This window comes from Dendrobates tinctorius, unplaced genomic scaffold (assembly GCF_039654945.1).
Source record: "Dendrobates tinctorius isolate UK_male_01 unplaced genomic scaffold, ASM3965494v1 ptg000083l, whole genome shotgun sequence".
Taxonomy (NCBI): domain Eukaryota; kingdom Metazoa; phylum Chordata; class Amphibia; order Anura; family Dendrobatidae; genus Dendrobates; species Dendrobates tinctorius.
Genome location: NW_027361751.1, coordinates 17446148 through 17470668, shown reverse-complemented (window position 1 = coordinate 17470668; position 24521 = coordinate 17446148). Strand labels below are relative to the sequence as shown.

The 24521-nt window shown below is 44.7% G+C and overlaps 2 protein-coding genes across 4 annotated transcripts in view; both read right to left on the bottom strand.

Moving 5' to 3' along the window:
- Nucleotides 1-3130, bottom strand: part of CMYA5 (cardiomyopathy associated 5) — a 137553-nt gene extending 134423 nt beyond the window's left edge. For all 3 annotated transcript variants that reach the window (XM_073584170.1, XM_073584171.1, XM_073584172.1), the window contains exon 1: nucleotides 2868-3130. In XM_073584170.1, the coding sequence (XP_073440271.1) occupies nucleotides 2868-2986 (119 nt within the window). In that variant the 5' untranslated portion in view covers nucleotides 2987-3130. The remainder of the gene's footprint in view (nucleotides 1-2867) is intronic.
- Nucleotides 3131-20355: 17225 nt separating this feature from the next.
- Nucleotides 20356-24521, bottom strand: part of TENT2 (terminal nucleotidyltransferase 2) — a 79850-nt gene continuing 75684 nt past the window's right edge. The window contains exon 14 of the mRNA XM_073584169.1: nucleotides 20356-22436. Within this exon, the coding sequence (XP_073440270.1) occupies nucleotides 22359-22436 (78 nt within the window). The 3' untranslated portion in view covers nucleotides 20356-22358. The remainder of the gene's footprint in view (nucleotides 22437-24521) is intronic.

The window sequence follows — 24521 nt, the reverse complement described above, 5'->3', positions numbered from 1 at the left end:
TGTGCATAGGACAACAATCAGTCGTACACTGCACAAATCTGGCCTTTATGGAAAAGTGACAAGAAGAAAGCCATTTCTCAAAGATATCTATAAAAAGTATCGTTTAAAGTTTGCAACAAGCCACCTGGGAGACACACCAAACGTGGAAGAAGGTGCTCTGGTCAGATGAAACCAAAGTCGAACTTTTTGGCAACAATGGTATGTTTGGCATAAAGACAACACAGCTCATCACGCTGAACACACCATCCCCACTGTCAAACATGGTGGTGGCAGCATCATGATTTGGGCCTGCTTTTCTTCAGCAGGGAAAGGGAAGATGGTAAAAATTGATGGGAAGATGGATGGAGCCAAATACAGGACCATTCTTGAAGAAAACCTGTGAGAGTCTGCAAAAGACCCAAGACTGGGACGGAAATTTGTCTTCCAACAAGACAATGATCCCAAACATAAAACAAAATCTACAATGAAATGTTCACAAATAAACATATCCAGGTGTTAGAATGGCCAAGTCAAAGTCCAGACCTGAATCCAATTGAGAATCTGTGTAAAGAGCTGAAAACTTCTGTTCACAAACGATCTCCATCAAACCTCACTGAGGTCGAGCTGTTTGCCAAGGAAAAATGGGCAAGAATTCCAGTCTCTCGATGTACAAAACTGATAGAGACATACCCCAAGCGACTTGCAGCTGTAATCGCAGCCAAAGGTGGCACAACAAAGTGTTAAGTTAAAGGGGCCGAATAATATTGCACGCCCCACTTTTCAGTTTTTGACTTTCCACAAAAATTTAAAATAACCGATAAATTTTGATCAACTTTACAATTGTGTCCCACTTGTTGTTGATTATTCGCCAAAAATTTAAATTTGGTATCTTTATGTTAGAAGCATGATATGTGGGAACAGGTTGAAAAGTTCCAGGGGGCTGAATACTTTCGCAAGGCACTGTATGTGTATAATATATATATATATATATATATATATATACATACACACACATACACACACACACAGTGTATATTTATTTATATACTGTATGTATTCATTTTAGATTTTATGGCACTGATCATTTGTTTCATTCTTTGTGCAGATGTCAATAAAACTAGAGCAAATGTTTTGCGCTCGTGTGATAGTAAGGGCTTGTGCAGACTACCGCATTTTTGGTCTGAGTGCGATCTGACAAAACATTGGATAGCACCCAGACCATTGGGGCTGTGCCCATGTCCTACTTTTTCCTCCGAGTGAGTCTGTCCAAGGATAAAATCGCACAATGCACGACTTGCATCCCCTATTTAGATCACATTCCGCCATGCAAGTCAATCAGTTTGTGGATTTAAAAAAAAAAAAAATCATACTGCACTATGATGACATCTGACAGAATGAAGAAGATGGAGAAATTTGTATTCCATCTGCTCCTTATCCGAGAAAATTTGGATCACGCTGTGATCATACTCTAATCAAACTCTGATGAGTGTGATAAGCATAATTGGATGAGACCCTGGCCTATGGTTTAATAATCGAGGAGTCTGCCATTGCAGTGCACCAATGTTTCATTGCTCTGTTCAGTCTATTGGTCACTAAGCCCCATGATGAACATTTGAGTGCCTTACAATGGCAGATAATATTATATGAAGTGGTAGGAATACACTTGGCCCTCTCATATCTAATTATATTAACCTTAGAAAACTTCACAAACTGTTCATGCAAATCATTTAAAAGCCGATCTGTCAGCAGATTTCACAAAAACTGCAGAGACTATTAAATGGATCTCTAAGGCTAGTTTCACATTAGCGTTTACGGCCGCAGCATTGGGCTGCGCACGGCCGCCGCTAAGCCCCGCTCCCTGCCTCGCCTCCGCTGGTAGCTCCGCCTACGGACGCATGACGCTGCATGCGTCCTGCATCCCCTATCTTTAGCACTGGGGACGCAGGCCGTGCACAGAATGCGTTTGGCGGCGCATGCGTCCTTTTGACGCTGCGCCGAGCGCACCAAATTGCAACCTGTTGCGTTTGGCGCTGGTCGGCGCAGCGTCAAAAGGACGCATGCGCCACCAAACGCATACTGCGCACGGCCTGCGTCCCCAGTGCTAAAGATAGGGGACACAGGACACATGCAGAGTCATGCGTCCGTAGGAGGAGCTACTGGCGGAGGCGCGGCAGGGCGCAGCCCGACGCTGCGGCCGTAAACGCTAATGTGAAACTAGCCTAAGACCTGATAAGACTGGTGTGTTTAGTTTGAAATCTATGTCAGAATAACTTTATAATCCTGGAACCAAAATGTGCATTTTATTTATTTATTTATTGTGAACTGGACTAGGGAAAGTGAAGATTATGCAGACATTCGGATATGGATTTTCAAAGCATTTACACCTGTCCCATCAGGTCTAAAAATGTATTTATTAATGTATGCAGTTTTTTTTTAAATTTACAGAATATAAGTATATGATTATATAGATAGCAGTATATGAAAGAGATAGAAATATATTAATTAATCTAGGCAGAAGAAGCTGAAAGGTTAAATATAAGTGTGACTCAATGCCAGATATATGCATTGCATAAATGATGTCACCAAAATCTCATCAGTAGGTATGACACACAACTGGCACATCACACATGACAGCATAGGATCATTATGTGACCATCTTCCAGAACGACAGGGGAGGGGCGCAGGCAAATATTCCACAGCTGTCACTTCTGATGCATCTTTAAATAGAAAAAAAAACCTTTGCACAGACAGAACAAGCTGTGGAGTAACACAGATCACTCTCAGGCAATCGTATGTTAAGGGATTATAGGAAGACCCCTGTGCGGCTCTAACAGCTGTAATGCTCGACACACCCAAGCTGATTTTTTGGGGGGGCTACATCAGCGTACCTCTGTGTGAGATCCTCAGCTTCTTCGCTGTTGAGAACAGATTCTGGACAGACATCCTCCTCCAGGCAGAAGGAGACTTCAGAAGCCCTATCGACCTCAGAAGGGCACAAAGTTTCCATTCTTCTGTAGTCACTTCCTCAGTGGGGTGCTGATGTGTTCCCCAAGATCAATTCTCCCCTGATCTCTCTGGAGAGACTGGTGTCATTGCAGCAACGGGAGCAGTCAGTGGCTTCTATTCTCCTGACTAAGGGGAGTCTTAAAATAGACAGAGAGAAAACAGACTCAAACACACATGCTTTCAGCACCAAGTACCGCTTGACCGGCCCCTCGTTCTGGGTCCTAGGGCTAGAGGTGTTATCATTAAAAAAAAAAATGCATATTTTAAAAATATTAAACAATTATATACCAAAACATTTTGTGATTCACCAGGTCAGAATGAGTATGCAGATACCAAACATGTATGTTTTTTTTTTTAAATTTAAGTAGTGAAAAAACACAAGGATCTTCAGCAGACCCGCGGCTGTCAAGACAACCCTCGCAATCAAGTGAGGGGCACGCCGAAGGGTGGGATTAATGATGCGCTTCCTGTCTGCACATATTAACTGCTGCTATCAGTGATTGACAGCGGCATTTATCTGGTTAACAGCCGTGGGTGGATCTCTGATCCATCCACGGCTGTTAGAGGCACTTTCGTGGGGAAAAGATGCGGGCTCAGTGTGTGAGCCCGCATCAAAGGCTGAGACACGGTTGATGATGTACCTGAAGATGTTAAAGGGGTTGTCAAGTATTCATATACCCTATTATTCAGAGTTAATGGGGAGGGATATTCTACAGAATTCACATTTCTTGAGAAAGGGGTTAGAAAGAGCAGTTCTTGTACTAAGGACCTGTCCAGAATTGCTACTGGAATGACTGGTCTCTGTGTAATGCTTATTTTCTCCTATAGGGAAACTGAATACATCCTTGTTTGTCCACAAATTGTTGATCACTGGAGGGCCCAGATATTGGACATGCAGGGGCGTAACTACAATGGGTGCATGGGTCATCCTTTTGGCCTGTATGAAAAGCTTCAAGCTTTGCCACTGGGGATCCTTCCAACAAGAAGACATTATCCAAAGTAAACCCCTGATATATAGAGCTTTGATACTGATTTGGGGGCTGTCAGCCACCTGTAGATTTCCAACATTCCAACAAATAAATAGGGGGCTTTTACTCAGTGTCTTTAATAAAAAAAAATGGTGTATCCTTGATATCTTTGAAGCTAAATAAGCTTATGCAAGTGATAGTAATCACATAGCTACAGCTCACAGTAAATCTTGTTAATGTTCTTTGATTAGCATCTGAGCTGTATACTGTATATGTATTGCTTATCATGCATAGTAATAATACTAAGGATATCTGATCAGTAAAGGGGTTGTCCAGTGAAGATAAATGATCACCTATCATTGGGACAGGTGATAACTTACCGTATGTATCGGTGGGGGTATAACGCTGGGGTCGGCACTGGCGGCAAAACGGAGCACACTTATCTCCATAGTAGAATGGAGCAGCAGTGCGCATCCCTGACTGTTGCCCAATTCATTATCCATGGGTCTACTGAAAAAAGCTGAGCACTGCTCTTGACCTCCCTATAGTGAATGAAAGGAGCAACGTTTGAGCGTGCGCAGTGCCGCTCCATTCCAATGGAGATAAAAGTGCCGAACTCTGCTGATCTGTGCAAGAATCTATAAATTTTCACTTGTCCTTTGGATAGGTGATAATTGATCTTCATGGGACAACACCTTTATTATTTTGAAAAATTAACAACATTGATAGAAGGAAATCTGATGGCAACTGATGATGAGGCCAAAGAAAGTACAAAGGAGTTTGATGTTTCTGGAAATTGTCACAAAGTCTAGGCCGAAACCATATGCAGTGATATAAAGTGCTGGCCCTTGTTTCATCTGTGCATGCGCCTAATGGTGGATGACTGAGTGAGAAAGTGTTTTGATGTATGGACAGCATGCAGATAAAGTCGAGGCAAGTACACCTTGTTTCATTATTTCCCTTAATTGAAAATGACAGAGGCGTAATGTGGGTTGCCAACACCTGGGTCGAGGAAAGTATTGTACCCCTTGACCGAGTAATAATGCCCCCTAAGTGACTCCTTTAGAAAGTATTAATAACCCCTTAGTGCCCCTTTTAAAAGTAATAATGTCCCCTCTGAAAGTAATAATGCCACTATTGTGCCATTCCCCAACAAAAAAGTAAAGTTTATTCTCACTTATTGAGAGCAATCAAGTTCTCTTCTCCCACGCACACTGAGCAGGCCAACGCAGCCTGAGCTATTGCTCATCATGGCACCACCACGTTAACGCTTTGTGGGTCATAGTCTTAAAGTGGCCAGTGGCTTACAAGACAGAGATCATGGGGTTCAAAGCTCCCTACTCTGTCACAGGATGCAACTGTATCAATGTCATGTACAAAGTGGCTCTCAGATCTTATGCGTAAAATTTTATAAGAAACACAGAAAAAAGTATATACACTCACTGGCCACTTTATTAGGTACACCATGTTAGTAACGGGTTGGACCCCCTTTTGCCTTCAGAACTGCCTCAATTCTTCGTGGCAGAGATTCAACAAGGTGCTGGAAGCATTCCTCAGAGATTTTGGACCATATTGACATGATGGCATCACACAGTTGGCGCAGATTTGTCGGCTGCACATCCCTGATGCGAATCTCCCGTTCCACCACATCCCAAAGATGCTCTATTGGATTGAGATCTGGTGACTGAGGAGGCCATTTGAGTACAGTGAACTCATTGTCATGTTCAAGAAACCAATCTGAGATGATTCGAGCTTTATGACATGGCGCATTATCCTGCTGAAAGTAGCCATCAGATGCCTGTTCTTAGCTGAGAGGAGTGGTACCCAGTGTGGTCTTCTGCTGCTGTAGCCCATCTGCCTCAAAGTTCGACGCACTGTGCGTTCAGAGATGCTCTTCTGCCTACCTTGGTTGTAACGGGTGGCAATTTGAGTCACTGTTGCCTTTCTATCAGCTCGAACCAGTCTGCCCATTCTCCTCTGACCTCTGGCATCAACAAGGCATTTCCGGCCACAGAACTGCCGCTCACTGGATTTTTTTTCTTTTTCGGACCATTCTCTGTAAACCCTAGAGATGGTTGTGCGTGAAAATCCCAGTAGATCAGCAGTTTCTGAAATACTCAGACCAGCCCTTCTGGCACCAACAATCATGCCACGTTCAAAGGCACTCAAATCACCTTTCTTCCCCATACTGATGCTCGGTTTGAACTGCAGGAGATTGTCTTGACCATGTCTACATGCCTAAATGCACTGAGTTGCCGCCATGTGATTGGCTGATTAGAAATTAAGTCTTAACACACAGTTGGACAGGTGTACCTAATAAAGTGGCCAGTGAGTGTATATATGTATAATTTTTAAATTTTGCTTCCCGGGCAGCCCCCAAAAGTTGATCACCATGGAAGTGGTTTAGGGGCCACCATTTGACAGGTTCCTTTTAAATGTGGTTGCTCAGATGGACCAGAAGTGAATCTTTACCAGATGTGGATTCTTAAAAATCATAATGATCGCCGTGCCTCTTAGAATACACTTCTTACTACTGGTGAAGAAGCACTAGGTGCAATCACAGGTCTATCCGTTACAAAGCCCCATTAAGGGATATGAGAACGGCCTTGTATCACATAGTGATCATCTGTCATACGAACAATAACACTGATCTTTGCAGTGACAGGCGGGCGGGTTCGCTCCCTGCCATTGCCCTGTGCCATTCTTGTATTTGCCCCCATTAGCACTATCTAGCAAACTGTAATTGAGACGAATTTCCCGTTTGATGAAATGTGGCGGCTCAATGACAGCAGTTTGTGCTTATTGCTGGATGATCCGTACCCAGCACAATGTTATTATTGGAAGGTGAAAGCATTACTGACCTTATATTAGGAAACATTACAGCGGTCTGACAATGCTGCTTCGCGAACCAGCCAAAAATGGTCAGATAATAATTAAAAAAAAACCTTCCGCAACTAGATAATATTTAATCATCTTTCGCCTCTAACATGTCTTGTCCTCAGGGTTGGACCTACGAACAACCAGAAGAACAGAAATTCAACAGATGGGCACCACCAAATGGGGAACATGCGGTGCCGCAGTGGAAACTCACACAGGTGTATGGCTCATTATTACAAAACAGAACTGTGATGCTCTGTCCTGAGCCTGTGAGTCTATCACATCATCAGGACCACATAAGTTCTTTGGGGCCGACTGCGAGCAGAGATGATGAAGATGAAGTATGTTACACATCTCTGCAATGAGGCTTTCAGCCTCTACACCGTGCTGCTCTCGGATTACATAATAAAAATCTGCTACCATATTCCCCTTAAGGCTATTTTCACACTTAAGGCTTTTTGCGCACACAAACGCATGAAAAAAACGCATCATGCGTTTGTGTGCTTTTTTTTGCGGGTTTTGGCGCTTTTTTTGCGCATACGTGCGCATTATAATGCGCACCCATAGACTACAATGGGTGTTTTACTGTAAAAAAACCGCATTGCATGCACATGCGTTTTTTGGGGGCAAGTCGAACGCACAAAAAATTGCAACAGGATGCATTTTGTGCGCCCAAGCGCACACTACAAAAAACCGCATGCGCATACAAACGCGTACAAATGCATGTGAATGCGCACCCATGTTAAAGTATGGGGGGAAAAACGCATGCTTTTTTTGCGCTAAAAAACAGCGCAAAAAACGCAAGTGTGAGACCAGCCTAAGAAAACAAAATGTCCCAGTTGGTGTCCATATCATTTAATGAATTTGGACTATACTTTCTCCATTTACCATATTTGAAGGCAGAGTTAATAAGGAGCTCCTTTTCAAAGGATTTGTGTGATCGGCACAAGTCCAACTTCCTGCATTTATGTTGATCAGACGAATAAAATAAAGTACCCACCACAGCTTTACCAAGTAATTGTGGCCACTTCATTCTCTAGGTTGGTGCGATCATTTGGATCCTATACAAGCGATGGGCTAGGCTATGAATGCAATTCCCCTAATCATCCACTGTGCTGATGAGGTCAATGATGGCCCTATCAGAGGGGTACAGTTATATTTTAGACTTTCTAGCAGAACTCTCTCTAGATAAGCAGCACTTTCAATGCAAAGAACAGAACGCAGGGAAAATAGGGATTTTTGTGTCCTCACTGTAAAATCCTTTTCTCCGAGCCAATCATTGGAGGACACAGACCTTGGGTGTTATGCTGCTGCCACCAGGAGGCTGACACTAAGTAATACAAAGAAAGTTAGCTCCTCCTCTGCAGTATACATCCTCATGCTGGCTCCCAGAGAACCAGTTCAGTGCAAAAGCAGTGGATCAATAATATAAGAGTATAACATGTCAAATTACAGAATAAGCACAAAACCATTAACAGGGAGGTTGCTGTGTCCCCCAATGATTGGCTCGGAGAAAAGGATTTTACGGTGAGTACACAAAAATCCCTATTTCTCCTTCGCCTCATTGTGAGAGACAGACGATGGGACATCCCAAAGCAGTCCCTGAGTGGGGACAACATAACCGATCAGGCGTTGCGTAACCGCTGCCTAAAAGTGCGTTACCGCGGCCTGTCAAATCCACCTGTCCACACTCGCACCAGCGGAAGTCTGGGTGTGATTATAGTGCTTTAAGAATGTGTGCGGACTGGAGGAAACAGCAGCCTTGCAGGCCTACTCTGCCAACGCCTGGTGCCAAATAGCTCAAGAAGTCCCTATCAATCGAGTGGAGTGTACCCTGATCTCCACTGGGATAGGCTGGCCCCTGACGCAGGAGGACTCCTGGATGGTGGAATGAATCCAACTGGCTATCGTGGCCGTTGAAGCGGCTAAACCCTTCCATGTGACGAATAAAACGTCCAACCTTCGGAAGGACGCCATCCTCGAGACGTACCTTCTCAGAGCTCTCACTTCTTCCAGAGTGTGGAGAACCCATTCCACTTTGGAGACTGGTGCCGAACAGGACGAGGGAAGAACGATGTCCTCATAACGGTGGAAGTACCAGACCACCTCGGCAAAAAGGACGAGACGGTCTGAGGACAACCTTGCCTTGATGGAAATAAGGAAAGACGTCTGAAAGGGCAGAGCAGTTAGCTCTGAAAACTCGCCTGATTGACAAAACCGCAGCAAAAAAGGCGACCTTTCAGGACAGTAAAGTCAGCGACATCATGAAGTGGATTAAAAGGAGTTTTCTGTAAGACCCCAGGACCAAATCATGGTCCTAAGGATCTAGCGGCTTGTGGTATGGAAGTACCACATGTGAAACTCCCTGCATGAAAGTCCTTACTTGCAGTTTTGTTTCAATCCTACGTAGGAATAAGACTGATAAGGCCAAAAAACTGGACTTTCATAGAGCTGGGCGCCAGTCTTGAGTCCAGATCGTTTTTAAGGATGTCTAAAATGGGGAAGGCGTCCATGATCCCTGCCCCAAGCAAAAAGGTTGTCCAGGTCCGATGATAGATGCATACTAAGGCAGGCTTACAAGCAGTAGTCACTGACAACTTGTTGTGAGAATCCCGCCTGGGTCAGAACTCAGGATTCAATGGCCAAGTTGAGAAACACAGGACCCCTAGGTTCTGGTGGCAAATCGGTCCTGGAGAGCAGAGCTAGACGATCCGACAATCACCAGAGAACGTCAGTGACGAGTTGTACTAGCTCCGTAAACGCCTGATGTGGTCAATCCGGATCAACCAGGATCACTGGGACCCTTTCCACTTTCTAAAGACTCTCGGAAGAAGCGGAAGAGGAGAAAGAACATACGGGAAAAGGAACTGGTACCGTGGAAGAACCAGAGCATGCACTGCGATGGCTTTTGGATCTTGAGACCGAGCTATGACCTCGAGTACTTTGTCATTCAGTCTGGACACCATCAGATCCACATCCGGAGTTCCCCAGCAAAGACAGATCTGCTGGAAGACTTCCGGATGAAGTTCCCACTCGCCTGAGGTAAGACCCTGACGGCAGAGGAAGTCTGCCACGCAGCTTTCTACGCTCAGGATGAGCACTGCGGAAATCAGAGTTTCTACTCTGCCCATCGAAGAATGGGAGCTTCCTCGCACATGGCCGCCCTGCTGCAGGTAGCCCCTTGATGAATGCCACTGCCGTGGCGCTGTGGAATTGAATTCAGATGGGGTGATTAGCCAGAAGGTAATGGAACTGTTGCAGTGCTAGCCAAATCGCTCGGATCTCCAGGAATTGATCGAGGGTCTCGATTCCCGAGTTGACTAGCGCCCATGAGCGGTGTGGCGATTTTTAGAGAAATTTCCCTTTGATGGGTAAGAAGCTTCATTGTGGGAAGACGTGCAAGGCTCTGTCTCTTGGGATTCGAACTCATAGAATCATAGAATCATAGAATCGTAGAGTTGGAAGGGACCTCCTGGGCCATCTGGTCCAACCCCCTGCTCAAAGCAGGATTCGCTAAATCATCCCACTCATGACCTCACAGGCACTTTAACCCACAAAGCTACAAGAACATTCTCAAAAGACTGCTCCCCAGTCAGAAAACTGGTGTCGGTAGGTACACAAACCATTGAACCAGGAGAAAAGATTTCCCCTGGTTCAGGGAAGAGCTCAACCACCGCCATCTGAGTGCCTGCCTGACCCGCAGGGGCAAGTGACACCAATTGTTGATGGAAAGGATTCCTGTCCCAGGCAGCCAGAGAGCATGCTGCAGGAGATGGAGATGCAGTTGAGCAAAGAGGACAGCTGGAATAGCTGCAACCATTGTACCCAAAAACCCTCATGGCAAAGCGAATGGATTGAGGGGATGAGTGGCAAAGAGCGCGGGCTCCTATCTGCTGAGCTGGAATGGGGGAAGACTTGCTTAAGTCTATCAGCCAGCCCAGACAAGAAAGGCTATCACAAGAGATGTGAATGGGGAGTTTTTGACTAGAAGGTCGTCCCGGAAGGGCAGAACAACCACGACCCGAAAATGTAAGGTGGACATGACGGCCACCATGACCTTTGTGAACACTCTGGGGGCGGAAGTGAGGCTGAAGGGCAAGGCCATGAAGAGAAAAGCTGTTCGCGATGGTGAGGTGCAGGAATTTTTTTTTTTATGAGGTATTGACCGAATGGGGGCACCATCCGGAAATAAACTTGTTTAGAGGAAATATCGATCTTGTATCCGGAAAACTCAGGTCTCTGACCCATTCATTGAGGACGACGGAGAGCTATGCCTGACAAAACAGGAGTAGGGGGCAGCCTACCTTGGCAGTATCGACCAGATAACATGAGCGAAAAATTCCTGGGATCTAGATCCTTTAGATCTAGTCTGGTTGGGTCAAACCTTCCACTGCTGGCTGGCGTGTAGGGGACCTGGGATCCTTTGTCCCTGATGAGGTGGAAGAAATGGGCTAGCCCGGAATGATCCGGAAACAAGTTTGATGCTAGCGCCGAAAGGGGCGCTTGAGCCTTTGCTGGGGAAGTAACTTGCTCTTCCCTGTCGTAGCATCGGAGATAAGCTGAACCAGCCTCTCTCTATATAAATGGCCACTCTGATAATAGAGGAACGTCAGAGATGTTTTTTAGATGCCAAGTCCGCTTAACGCTCTCGAAGCCATAATGCTCTTCTGGTTCTTATGACATTTGCCACAGACAGTGCAGCACAGCTAGCCGCATCTAAAGAGGTGTATACCAAATATCTCCTGCCCATGAAATTTAACTGGCCAGATATGCTGCTTCCAGGGGAAGATTACTGATCTGAATGGAATTAACCAGGAGACCCTACTTTAGTTACTCAGCCCACAGAAAACATGGATAAAGAGCTGAGCCTGAGGCTTCAAAGAAGGAGCGAAACAAATTTTCCTATCTGGCGGTCCGTAGGATTTTAATCGATGATCAATCAAGTAGGGACAGATGGCTTAGGCAAGAGACTGGCGGTCTGCTGCTGGTGACTTAGCCCATTCTTTCCGCAGATCAGCTGGAAGGGATACCTCACTTCATGAGGATTCTGATCAGTGAAGCATTTATCCGGTCACTCCCTGTGCTGAGTAACTATAGCACAAAATTTCCAGGAGAATGGCATAAGTTCTATATGGGCGTTTAGTCCTCTTGAGGTACAGTGCATGATCCAGAGCAGAAACGGAGTCATCGTTAACCTCCAGAGTCTGGTTGACATGCTTCCTGGAACTCTGGTGAGTCCAGATTCAAGGAAACATCCTATTCTTACTCGGAACTTTGATCGCTACAAATCCCAGGTGAGGGAAAGCGAAAGACCGCGCCCACGGACACCAACGAATGACGTAGTGCGGATCCGTGTTCTAGACGCATGTGCGAATCTAGAATGCTTGCGGCCCCTGCTAGCCGGCGGCTCCCGTGTAGGGGAGGATCCATCTACAACAGTCATGGGAACGCTCCTATCCCCGGAGGGATTCAGTTGCCTCGACCAGAGAAGCCATGTATTGCAACAGTGACAAAGCCCACTAGCGGATTTTTCCGCGCGGAAACGCTGCAGATCCACAGTGTGATTTACAGTATAATGTAAATCAATGGAGAAAAAAAAAAAAAAAGCTGTGCAGATGGTGCAGAAAAATCAGTGCGGAATTGCTGCGTGTTTAAAAGAAGTGCATGTCACTTCTTTTGTGCGGATCTGCAGCGTTTCTGGACCCCTCCATGATAGAAATCCACAGTGGCAAAAACTGCAGAAAATTCGCACAAAATCTGCATCAATTCCGCGGCAAATCCGCATAAAAACAGCGGCAAAACCGCGGCTGCGGATTCTGCCAGGAGATGCGGATTTTGTGCAGAAAATTCTGCACCACTTTTCCTACGTGTTCACATAGCCTAAGGCTGGTTTCACACGTAGTGGAACTCTCGCGGAATTTACCGCGAGAATTCCGGAATTCCATTCCGCGGGAAAATCGCATTTTAAATTCCCGAGATTTTTCCGCGGAAAAACTAGCATTTTGGAAGCGTAATTAGCTTGCAGAATTGCTAGCGTTTTCCAAGCGATCTGGAGCATCACTTGGAGAACTGATTGACAGGTTGGTCACACTCGTCAAACATAGTGTTTGACGAGTGTGACCAACTTTTTACTATTGAGGCCGCCTATGCGGCATCAATAGTAAAAGATAGAATGTAAATAATAATAATAATAAAAAAAAATATATTGTTATTCTCACCTTCCAACGTCCCGCGCAGCCTTCCCGCCTCTCTCCATGCTCCTGGTCCCAGTAATCCTTTGTGACAATTACCGCGATGACGTCCGTTCTCGCGGTCATTCGCGATGACGTTCGTTCTCGCAGTCATTCGCGATGACGTCGCGCGAATGACCATGAAACTTTGCGATCCCGCGAGAACGGACGTCATCGCTCGCAAAGGCTTACTGGGACCGGGAGCGTGGAGAGAGGCGGGAAGGCTGCGCGGGACGTCGGAAGGTGAGAATAACAATATTTTTTTAATTTAAATTCTATTTTTTACAGGGATATGGTACCCACAGCCCGGAGGACAGTCTCCTCTCCTCCGGACCGTGGGTACCATCCGCAAATGTTCTGCTTACTTTTCGCATGGTGTGCACAGCCACATGCGGAAAGTAAGCAGAACAATGCATTCCTATGGGTGCGGGATCACCGCGATTCCGCAAAATTAATGAGCATGCTGCGTTTTTTACTGCAAAGCAATTCCGCCGCGGTAAAAACCGCAGCATTAGCACAGCATTGCGGAATCCCATAGGAATGCATGGGATGCTTATTTTTCGCGGCAAAATCGCGTGGTTAAAACCGCCGCGGAAACGCGAAAAAAACGCCACGTGTGAACTCAGCCTTCGGGTACGATCACATGTGGAGTTTCTACATTTTTTTTTTAAAGCAGAGACGAGTGTTGACAGGAAAATCACTGAGTAAAATATGAGTTAGCTTCCCCCCCCATTGATTGAGAGAGAAGAAAAAAAAAACAAAAACGTGCATAAAAATTTTAACTCCTTCTCCACCTTGGATTTTTCAGTTTCTGTTTTTTGCTACCCTTCTTCCCAGAGCCATAACTTTGTTTAATTATTCAGTCAATATGGCCAAGTGAGGGCTTGTTTTTTTGTGGGACGAGTTGTAATTTTGAACGACACAATTGGTTTTACCATATCGTGTACTTGAAAACAGGTAAAAAATTCAAAGTGCGGTGAAATTGCAAAAGAAGTGCAATTCCACAACTTTTTTTTTTAACCATGTTCACTAAATGCTAGAACCTGCCATTATGATTCTCCAGATCATTAAGCGTGTGTAGATGCCAAACATGTCTAGATTCCATTTTATGTGGTGAAAAAAAATTTCAAAGTTTGCACACACAAAAAAAAAAAAAAAAAGGCCGCCATTTTCCGAGATCCGCTGTGTCTCCATTTTTCGTGATCTCGGGTTGGGTGAGGGCTTATTTTTTGTGAGCAGAGCTGACATTTTTATTGATACCATTTTGATGCAGATACGATCTTTTGATCGCCCGTTATTGCAATTTATTGCAAAGCTACGGCAATCAAAAAAAATTTAATACTTCTGTTTTGATTTTATTTCACTTTATCGAGATTACGGTAATTCTTTTTACACTGCTCAAAAAAATAAAGGAAACACTAAAACAGAATCTACCTCCAAGTAAATCAAACTTCTGTGAAATCAAACTGTCCACTTAAGAAGCAACACTGATTGACAATCAATTTCACATGCTGTTGTGCAAATGGAATAGACAACAGATGGAAATTATTGGCAATTATCAAGACACCCTCAATAAAGGAGTGGTTCTGCAGGTGGGGACCACAGACCACATCTCAGTACCAATGCTTTCTGCCTGTTTTGGTCACTTTTGAATGTTGGTTGTGCTTTCACACTCGTGGTAGCATGAGACGGACTCTACAACCCACACAAGTGGCTCAGGTAGTGCAGCTCATCCAGGATGGCACATCAATACGAGCTGTGGCAAGGTTTGCTGTGTCTGTCAGCGTAGTCTCCAGAGGCTGGAGGCGCTACCAGGAGACAGGCCAGTACACCAGGAGACGTGAAGGGGGCCGTTAGGAGGGCAACAACCCAGCAGCAGGACCGCCACCTCCGCCTTTTTGCAAGGAGGAACAAGAGGAGCAATGCCAGAGCCCTGCAAAATGACCTCCAGCAGGCCACAAATGTGCATGTGTCTGCACAAATGGTTAGAAACCGACTCCATGAGGATGGTCCGAGTGCCCAACCTCCACAGATGGGGGTTGTGCTCACAGCCCAACACCGTGCAGGATGCTTGGCATTTGCCACAGAACACCAGGATTGGCAAATTCGCCACTGGCGCCCTGTGCTCTTCACAGATGAAAGCAGGTTCACACTGAGCACGTGACAGAGTCTGGAGCCGCCATGGAGAACGATCTGCTGCCTGCAACTTCCTTCAGCATGACAAGTTTGACAGTGGGTCAGTAATGGTGTGGGGTGGCATTTCTTTGGAGGGCTGCACAGCCCTCCATGTGCTCGTCAGAGGTAGCCTGCCTGCCATAAGATACCGAGATGAGACCCTCAGACCCCTTGTGAAACCATATGCTGGTGCGGTTGGCCCTGGGTTCCTCCTAATGCAGGACAAAGCCAGACCTCATATGTGGCTGGAGTGTGTCAGCAGTTCCTGCAAGATGAAGGCATTGAAGCGATGGACTGGCCTGCCTGTTCCCCAGACCTGAATCCGATTGAGCACATCTGGGACATCATGTCTCGCTCCATCCACCAACGTCACGTTGCACCAGACTGTCCAGGAGTTGGCGGATGCTTTAGTCCAGGCCTGGGAAGAGATCCCTCAGGAGACCATCCGCCGCCTCATCAGGAGCATGCCCAGGCGATGTAGGGAGGTCATACAGGCATGTGGAGGCCACACACACACTACTGAGCATCTTTTCCTGGTCATGAGGCATTTCCATTGAAGTTGGATCAACCTGTAATTTGATTTTCCACTTTGATTTTGAGTATCATTCCAAATCCAGACCTCCGTGGGATGTTAATTTTGATTTACATTGATAATTGTTATGTTTTATTGTTCTGAACACATTCTACTATGCAATGAATAAAAATTTGCAACTGGAATATTTCATTGTGTTATCTAGAATGTAGTATTTGTGTTCCCTTTATTTCTTTGAGCAGTTTATACTGATAGATTGGGCGATTCTGAACACGTCAATACCAAATGTGTATATTTTATTTTTTGTAATTTGTTTTATTTTGAATGGGGGGTGATTTAACCTCTTACTGGCCAGAGGTATTTTTGGATTTTGTATTTTCATTCTTTGCTCCCCTTCTTGCCAGAGCCATAGTTCTTTTTTATTTTTCAGTCAATATGGCCCTGCGAGGGCTTGTTTTTTGTGGGATGAGATATACTTTTGCACAAAACCATTGGTTTTAACATATCATGTACTGGAAAACGTTAAAAAAATTCCAAGTGCTGCGAAACTGCAATAAAAGTGCAATCCCAGTTTTTTGTTTTTTTAAACCATTTTCATTAAATGCTAAAACTGACTAGCCATTATGATTCTCCAGGTCATTATGAGTCCATAGACACCCAACATGTGTAGTTTTTTATTTAAGTGGTGAAAAAAAATTACAAACTTTGTAAAAAAAAAAAATAAAAAAAATTGTGCCATTTTCTGATACCCGTAGCGCCTCCATTTTTATTGATCTTGGGTAGGGTGAGGGCTTAATTTTTGTTTACCGAGCTGTCGATTTTAAGGATACCATTTTTGTGCAGATATGATCTTTTGATTGCCCGTTATTGCATTTTAATGCAATCTTGCGGTCGACAAAAAAAAAATCGTAGTTACTTACCGTTAACGGTATTTCTCTGATCCCATGACGGCACCACGGAAAGAGGAAACCTACCGATAAAAAGGCGGTACCTCTCTCCCGCATCAGTTGTTTTACAGAGCATTAATGGAACTTCAGCCTAATACTAACACAACACTTTAAGAAAAAGGAATTTCTATAATTATTAAACTGCATAGAGGAGACACCACGTGACTTTCTGACTAAACTGTTATTTACAATAAGTGCGCACCCCATGCATGTAGGGAGGGAATATACAGGTGCCGTCATGGGATCAGAGAAATACCGTTAACGGTAAGTAACGATTTTCTCCTTCCCCCATGACGGCACCACAGAGAGAATTGCAGAGACTATTAGGGGGGGACCACTGCCTCAAGCACCCTTCTACCAAAGGTTAGATCTGAGGAGGTGGCTAGGTCCAGCCGATAGAGGTTGAAGAAAGTTAAAGGAGAGGACCAAGTAGCGGCTCTACATATCTGCTCAATGGAGACACCTGCTCTCTCTGCCCAGGAAGTTGACACCGCTCTTGTGGAATGGGCCGTTATTTTGCCTGGGATGTCCGCGCCTTCTGAGTACGACAAGGTGATGGTGTCCCTTATCCACCTCGCCAGTGTGCTCTTTGATGCCTTTCGCCCTCTCTTTGGCCCCTGGAAGCAGACAAAAAGAGACCTATCCTTCCTACACTCCCTGGTTGCCGCTAAGTATTCCACTAGGCATCTCCTGATATCTAATGTGTGTAAGATCTCTTCTCCCTCGTTTTTGGGATTGCAGCAAAAGGAAGGGAGGGAGTTTTCCCAAGTTCTGTGGAATCAGGACGCTACCTTCGGCAGATAGGCTGGGTCTGTCTTAAGTACCACCCTGTCATCCAGAATCTGTGTGAATGGAGGAAAGGCTGACAGGGCCTGGATGTCGCCAATTCTACGGGCCAATGTGAGGGCTACCAAGAGGGAGGTCTTGAGAGACATTAATTTTAGCAGTGCTTCCTGCAAAGGCTCAAAGGGGGGCTTGGTCAGGGCTGAGAGTACCAAGTTTAGATCCCAGGGAGGGGTGTTTAGGGAAGACACGGGCCTGGATCTACTGAGTGCCTTAATGAACCTGGACACCCAACGATTCCCTGCCAAGTCACAGTTGTATAGGGCCCCCAGGGCTGCCACTTGAACCTTTAGTGTGCTGTTGCTAGGCCTTGCTCTAAGCCACTTTGTAGAAACTCTTTCCCCTTTGGACTAGCCTTTGATACTGAAAGGAACTTCCTCCAGACCCTCCCGTACTGTTTAGTGGTTATCAGCTTCCTGCTTCATAGTAGGTGGATACTACATTTTTGGGGAAGCCTCTGTTGATTAATAGAGCCCTTTCACATTCCAGGCCGTCATGTGTAGGTTCTCCGCCTGAGGGTGCAGTACTGGGCCCTGGGAGAGTAAGTTCGGGATATCCGGGAGGACCCAAGGATCGGAGATGGACATTCTCCTCAACCAAGAGAACCACGTCCTTCTCGGCCAGAAGGGGGCTATTAATATTACTCTTGCTTTGTCCTCCCAAATCTTCCTCAGAACTGATGGAAGGCTATTGGCGGGAACGCATATGCAAGGGGGAAGTGCCAGGGGATCATAAGGGCGTCCAGGGCTATCAGGTCGTGTGACGTCATGCGCTCCGCCCTGCGCACCACCGCCGGCTCCCAGTGGTGCATCGCGCAGGCGGCAGCATCTCCCTCCGGCTACCAGCGTGCGTTGGGGATACCTGCGCCCGCTGGCACTCTCCCACCCCGGTACCTGTTCCGGCCATGGAGGACGCCATCCTGAGGACGGATCTTCTTGCTGCCGCCTCTCCCCCCCACACCCTGGAGGCAGGCCCGCTGACCCCAGCGGTGGTGCCTCAGGTAACCGCCCCAGCTGGGGTAGGGGCTCCCGCTGCCATCCTCCAGACTGGTCGGCCCCGGCATCTGGTTAGTCTGTAGGTTCCCTATGGGGACAGGAAACCAACTGATGCGGGAGAGAGGTACCGCCTTTTTATCGGTAGGTTTCCTGTCCCAGTGGGGCGGATCCCCACTCTCAGTGGTGACGTCATTGGGGATGGAGAAAACATGTAATTATGGAGTTTTGATTTTTTTTCTCGTTAAGCCGTTTAACAATCGGGTTAATAATTTTTTTTTATATATTGATAGATCGGGCAATTCTGAATGCAGTAATATCAGATATGTATGTTTGATCTTTTATGTTTTATTTTGAATGTGGTGAAAAGGGGGTGATTTGAACTTAATTTTTTTTTATATTTTTTTAAATTTTTTTTTTTTACTTTTTGCATGCTTCAATAGTCTCCATGGGAGACTAGAAGCTGCACTTGTCCGATCATCTCTGCTACATGCAGGCGATGGTCAGATTGCTTGTATGTAGAAGAAATGCTCACTTGCTATGAGCGCCGCCCAATGTCGGAAAGAGGTTAATCTTTTAGATTTTAATATTTTTTTAAACTTTTATTTTAATTTACTTTTTTACTTGCTTCAATAGTCTTCATGGGAGACTGGAAGCTGCGATCTTACGATCGCCTGTGCCACACACAGCAGGGCTTCAGCCTTGCTAGGTGTAGCTAAAATGCTCATCTGCTATGAATGCTGGCCAGCAATCCTAGCAATCCAGCAATGACAACAACAGGGGTTTCCTGCAGACCCCAGGGTGTTATGTTAACCCATCGGCAACCTGCGGTCATGTGATGGGTTTGTGACACACTTCCGCCGTGATAATGTTAAATGCCGCTGTCAGATTGACAGCAGCATGTAACATTAACAGCAGCATGTAACATTAACAGCTGTGGGTGGATCGCGATTCCACCCGTGGCTGTTAGGGGCATATCACAGCTGATGAAAGAAGTGGACCCTCATTCACCTGTTAAGTGGAAATCCGTGAAATGTACACCTATCCCACATTTATGGCGTAGCACAGCGCAACAGTTTTAGAGGGCTCTGCTTCCTCCATAAGGGTAATATGAGGAAGAACTGGTCACTGCTGTGGACGGTTCCAGCCTGGTAGCTCATCTCCGAACCATATAGTGGGACATTCCAAGATTTTGGAAGCTGGGAGTTCAGCAGCATACCTGGATTTCAACTGCATGTGTTCTCAGCCACTCCTGAGTCAGTCCTCCCCAGAGAACTTTGATGACATGGCCGCATCGGGAATATCCTCTATACAACACGCAGCCAGTAAAGGTCCTCAGAGGTCGATTGCAGTCTACCTTGATTGCATGCAGCAAGCATGTGTTGTAGACCAAATGTCACCGCTGCAGCCTGTCAAAGCACCATGGGGGAAACTGAAGAGGCAGGGTCTTCCACAGCTAAGAAATGCTTAGTTTATTATATGAAAGTATTAGCAGAACTCATATCTTATTATGCCACTCAGTGATTGCCCCAATACTTTTGAATATGTTGCTTCACAGCAAAAAAAAAAAATCTATTGATTTTTAGTGCTGGGTTTTTAATGCACTTTATAAATTTGTTTCTGCATTAATAGCATAAAAGGAAAACTGTTAATTTTGGGAAATGCCTAGTGCAGGTCCATAGTGGGTGGTACAAGGCTCAAGGAATAAACTCTCACAAAATGCCCGATGGCACAGTGGGCGACGATTGTGGAGGATCAATTTAACCAGAAGTGCTTCTTCTAGTCATCTGAAGTACAGCTGCAACATTTTTTGCTTATCCATAAACTTTATTCTGAGTCACAATGTACAAAAGAAAACAAAAGACAAAATTTACATAACTCAGTAACAACAAAATTAAAAGTTATAATAACAGATTGACAAAAGCACCATCCGTGCTACAACGGGTCTGAAGCAAACACTGCTCAGGACCGGACAGACTCCGGCAATGTGTCTCCTGGGCAGTGGAGGCCGGTGCCTGGGGTCGCTCACCCTCAATATAGACAGTCCTTACAGAAAATTCATCTATGTCCTCAGGGATAGCAGTAACAAATTATGAGTTTTCCGTTTTTTTTAAACGAATACATACAAATATTTACAACATAATAAAGGGGGTAGGAATAAACTATTATAGTAGCAACAAACTACTATTTGTTTGTGGGGACTGGTGCTTTATTGAGGGACCGAAATGCCGACTAATACCAGATTCACAAGCCCAGCATTCAGAATCAGAGTACTGACTGCGATGTCCAGTCCAGACGTGGGTCTCCAATAACGCGACAGCTTGACATAAGCCTGTGGGGCCATTGAATGCTAGATCACGAGACCAGCAGCCGTTCTGGACATGGCGGCTCGTACTCAGGCCAAAAATGGAACAAGTGAATTATTACTCCTAGTAAATATCAAATAATGAATAAAGCTTTCATGCAAGAATAACTTCTTGGGAAACACAAGTTCTTCTCTTTAAAAAGACCTTTACTCTCTCCTGACATCTGTTTTAGGAAATCCACCTAAGAAATAATGTTGCAGCACCTTTTCGTACAACTCTGCATTCTACTATCCTTGTGTTATTCCTCTTGGAAATGTATAAATACATCGAAAACTAGGCGTTACCTTTCCACCAGTGAATAGCTTGTGTTTCCACACCAGGGGTCAGCAACATACGCCGCTCCAGATGAAAATGACAACGCTCAGCATAGCCTGAAGGTCATGAGCTGTTAGAAGGTGGTGGCTCCTGCTCTCCTGTACATACGGATATTGTTAACTATGATTGGACAGGTCCAGTAGACATACAATGCTTAGTTATAAAGAAAAAGGTTCCCGAAATTGTTACTTTATTGGGAAAGCTTTAACTAAATAAGACATGTCAGGGGAGAGAACAAGTCATCCTTTAGGGTGAGACGACGGTATATCGGAACAAGATAAGAATGCATTTCATGGACTGGCCAGCGACTCCCGATCCGAGCGTGACACATGCTTAGAAATATATGAGGCAGTGACGCTCCGGTCGGGAGAGCCACGGCCAGACCGAGCATTGCACTCCAATCTGGGTCCGATCAAGATGGCCGCCTGACTGCCCTTGGCAGGTCACACAGATTCATCTGCCCGTGGTGGTCATGTAAAAGTCAAAAGTCTTCTAAATTTGGTCAAAACGTAGGCAAAGCACATGTCCTTAGTTTTCATATTACTGTGTAGTTTATCCTTTAGCTCTCTAGTAAATTTTATATAACCTATAGAAAAACTGGTACCTCCGTGCAGATATAAACTTTGCTCAAACTATTTGATACTTCCATTTCTTTTTCAGAAAAAAAAAATTGGGCTTTGGGACAAAAAACAGAGGAAAGATCAAATACAAAAAAAATCCCCTGGAAGTTATTTAATAGTCAGCAGCTAATGAGGTAAACAGATTCAAGCTTATGTTTAGTGTAGTACACTGCCAAAGGAAAGCCACAGATTTACGCAGGCGAGGAGAAGAACATTTGATCAGTGTGTAGTGCAATTCTAGAATTTTTCAAAGTAAAAGATAGCAGTGTCCTCACTCTCACACACATATTAAATCAAGATTCAGCAAATACCCCCATATAAAATAAAAAAGGAACATATTGTGCACATACACACAAAAAAAAAAAGATATATCTTTTTCTAAAAGTATTTTTCCTTTTATACAATATTTATATCGAGTTAAAAAGGATCCTTTAAAGTCTTGAGGTGTAAGCATATTGCAGATGAAAAGGGTTTTATTTTGTTTCATTTCCATCCATAAGACACATGATCATTTCTGCTTTCCCACAAGTCTTTGAAAAGGCAGCACACTATTGAGATCTTGATTGTCTCTCAATCTCACCCATGCCTAAAGGGGAAATAAAGAACATTTCAGTACAGATTGTAGGTTCAATTACATTATGCAGCGTTGAGAAGTGCAATCAGCAATAATTATTGCCCAAGTTTAGGAATATAACGAAGCATTGTGATTCCATACAAACACCATGAAAGTATGGCGCTGTAATACGACACCCATTAAGTACACATAGCTCTCCTTTACCTATACGCTTTGGATTTCAGATTTTTTTCAGACTGACTGCATATGAGAAAAAAAAACAAAAAACGCTGCAAGCTCCGAAGGATGCCATATAACCGAGGTATACCCAGAAGCATTTCTCCTATGAGAAAAGCACACAAGAGTATACGAGTACAGAGCGATAAGGACTGTGTCATTGTTCAGCTGTTAATATATGGCAGAGTATCTAAAAAGTGTAGAGCTCCATTCAATGAAGGGGAGAAGAAAAAAGGTTAATTTTTCATCGGTATGCTATCTAAATGTCCATTAGATTCTTTTTACATCCACCAGGCAGTCATTTTTATACATGCATGCAATTCCAAATATAGGAGACTATCTGTAAAAATTGGAAGCAATATGGATGATCCGTATGGGAACATATATATGTATTTTTCTTTTTTATAACTGAATGATTATAAAAAAATTTTTAAGACAAAATACAAAAATCGAACGTAATGCATGCATGTAACAATATCTGCTACCTGTCAGCAGGATTGTGCACAGGAACCTATACAGTGTCAGGTCAGTGCCGTTATACTGATTACAATGACACCTTGGTTGATGAAATCAGTCTTGTGGTTCTTGTTTAATCTGTTTTTCAGTTTTGAGTTAACGATATGCTTGTGCTCCAGCCTGTGGGGGGATCTTCATGTGGTGCTCCGAAGACCACATGCGTATTCATCTGTATGGCTTCTGACAGGTCACTGATCCCTCAGCGACCTGCCGCCTATTTTACATACTGATTATTTTATGTATTGAACAAAAACAAAAAAAACGCCTTCGGCAGCCAGGCACTAGTGGTGCAGCATGGTCGCATGTATAATGTGCATTAAATTGTTTTATTTTAGCCATATAAATTGATTCTGAAAAAAAAAAATCCTTCAAGATGGCACCGCCTGCGCAGTTATCGGATTGCCGATAGATGCTACTGCGCAAGCGCTGCCGGAGCCATTTTGAGGAACATTTTACCCTCCCCCCTTGTAAAGTAGGGGGCAGGTCAGTGAGGGATCAGTGACCTGTCAGCAATCATACTGATAAATACCTAATCAGAGCATCACATGAAGGACCCCCCCCAGGCCGCCCCAGAGCACGAGCATATCATTAACTCAAAACTAAAAGTATAGATTAAACAACAACGACAAGACAGACTTCAGCAACCAAGGTATCATTTTAATCAGTAAAACGGCACCAACCTGACACTCCTGACACTGTCGGTAGGTTACTCTGCACAATTCTGCTGACAGGTTCCCTTTAAGCACTACCATCAACAGTGAGTGGACCCAACACTGAAGTGTCCACGTTATAAATCTGAAAATGTACAAAGACAAGACATTGACACAAAGGGAGGGGAAAACACAATCGGTTCAACACAAGTCTCTGAGAACTGTCCTTTATGTGTATATCAATTATCCTCTCTGTACCCAGTAAATGTCTCGAAGATTACACCACCTCAAAACGTTCACGTGTTATTTAATAGAGTAGTGGTATATTCAATGCTCTGTGTATCTTGTATACGTAACTCACAGTTTGGTGGAGGCTGTACCAACCTCCACTTGCAGGCTATAAGGCATCTTGCCGCTGTGGTGTATCAAGTAGAAGTTGTTGAGCTTTACGGCTAATCTGGAATGGTGTGATATTGAGTAGTGATGAGCGATCGGGCTCGGATATGGTTATCTGAGCGTGCTTGAAAAATATGTTCAAGTCCCCGTGGCTGCACGTCTCACGGCTGTTCGACATCCGCAATACATGCAGGGATTGCCTGTTTGTTAGACAATCCTTGGCCGTGCTGTTGAAAAGCTGCGAGACATGCAGTCACAGAGACTTGACCTGAACATTTGTTTTCAAGCACGCCGATGACACACAACACACAAGCATGCT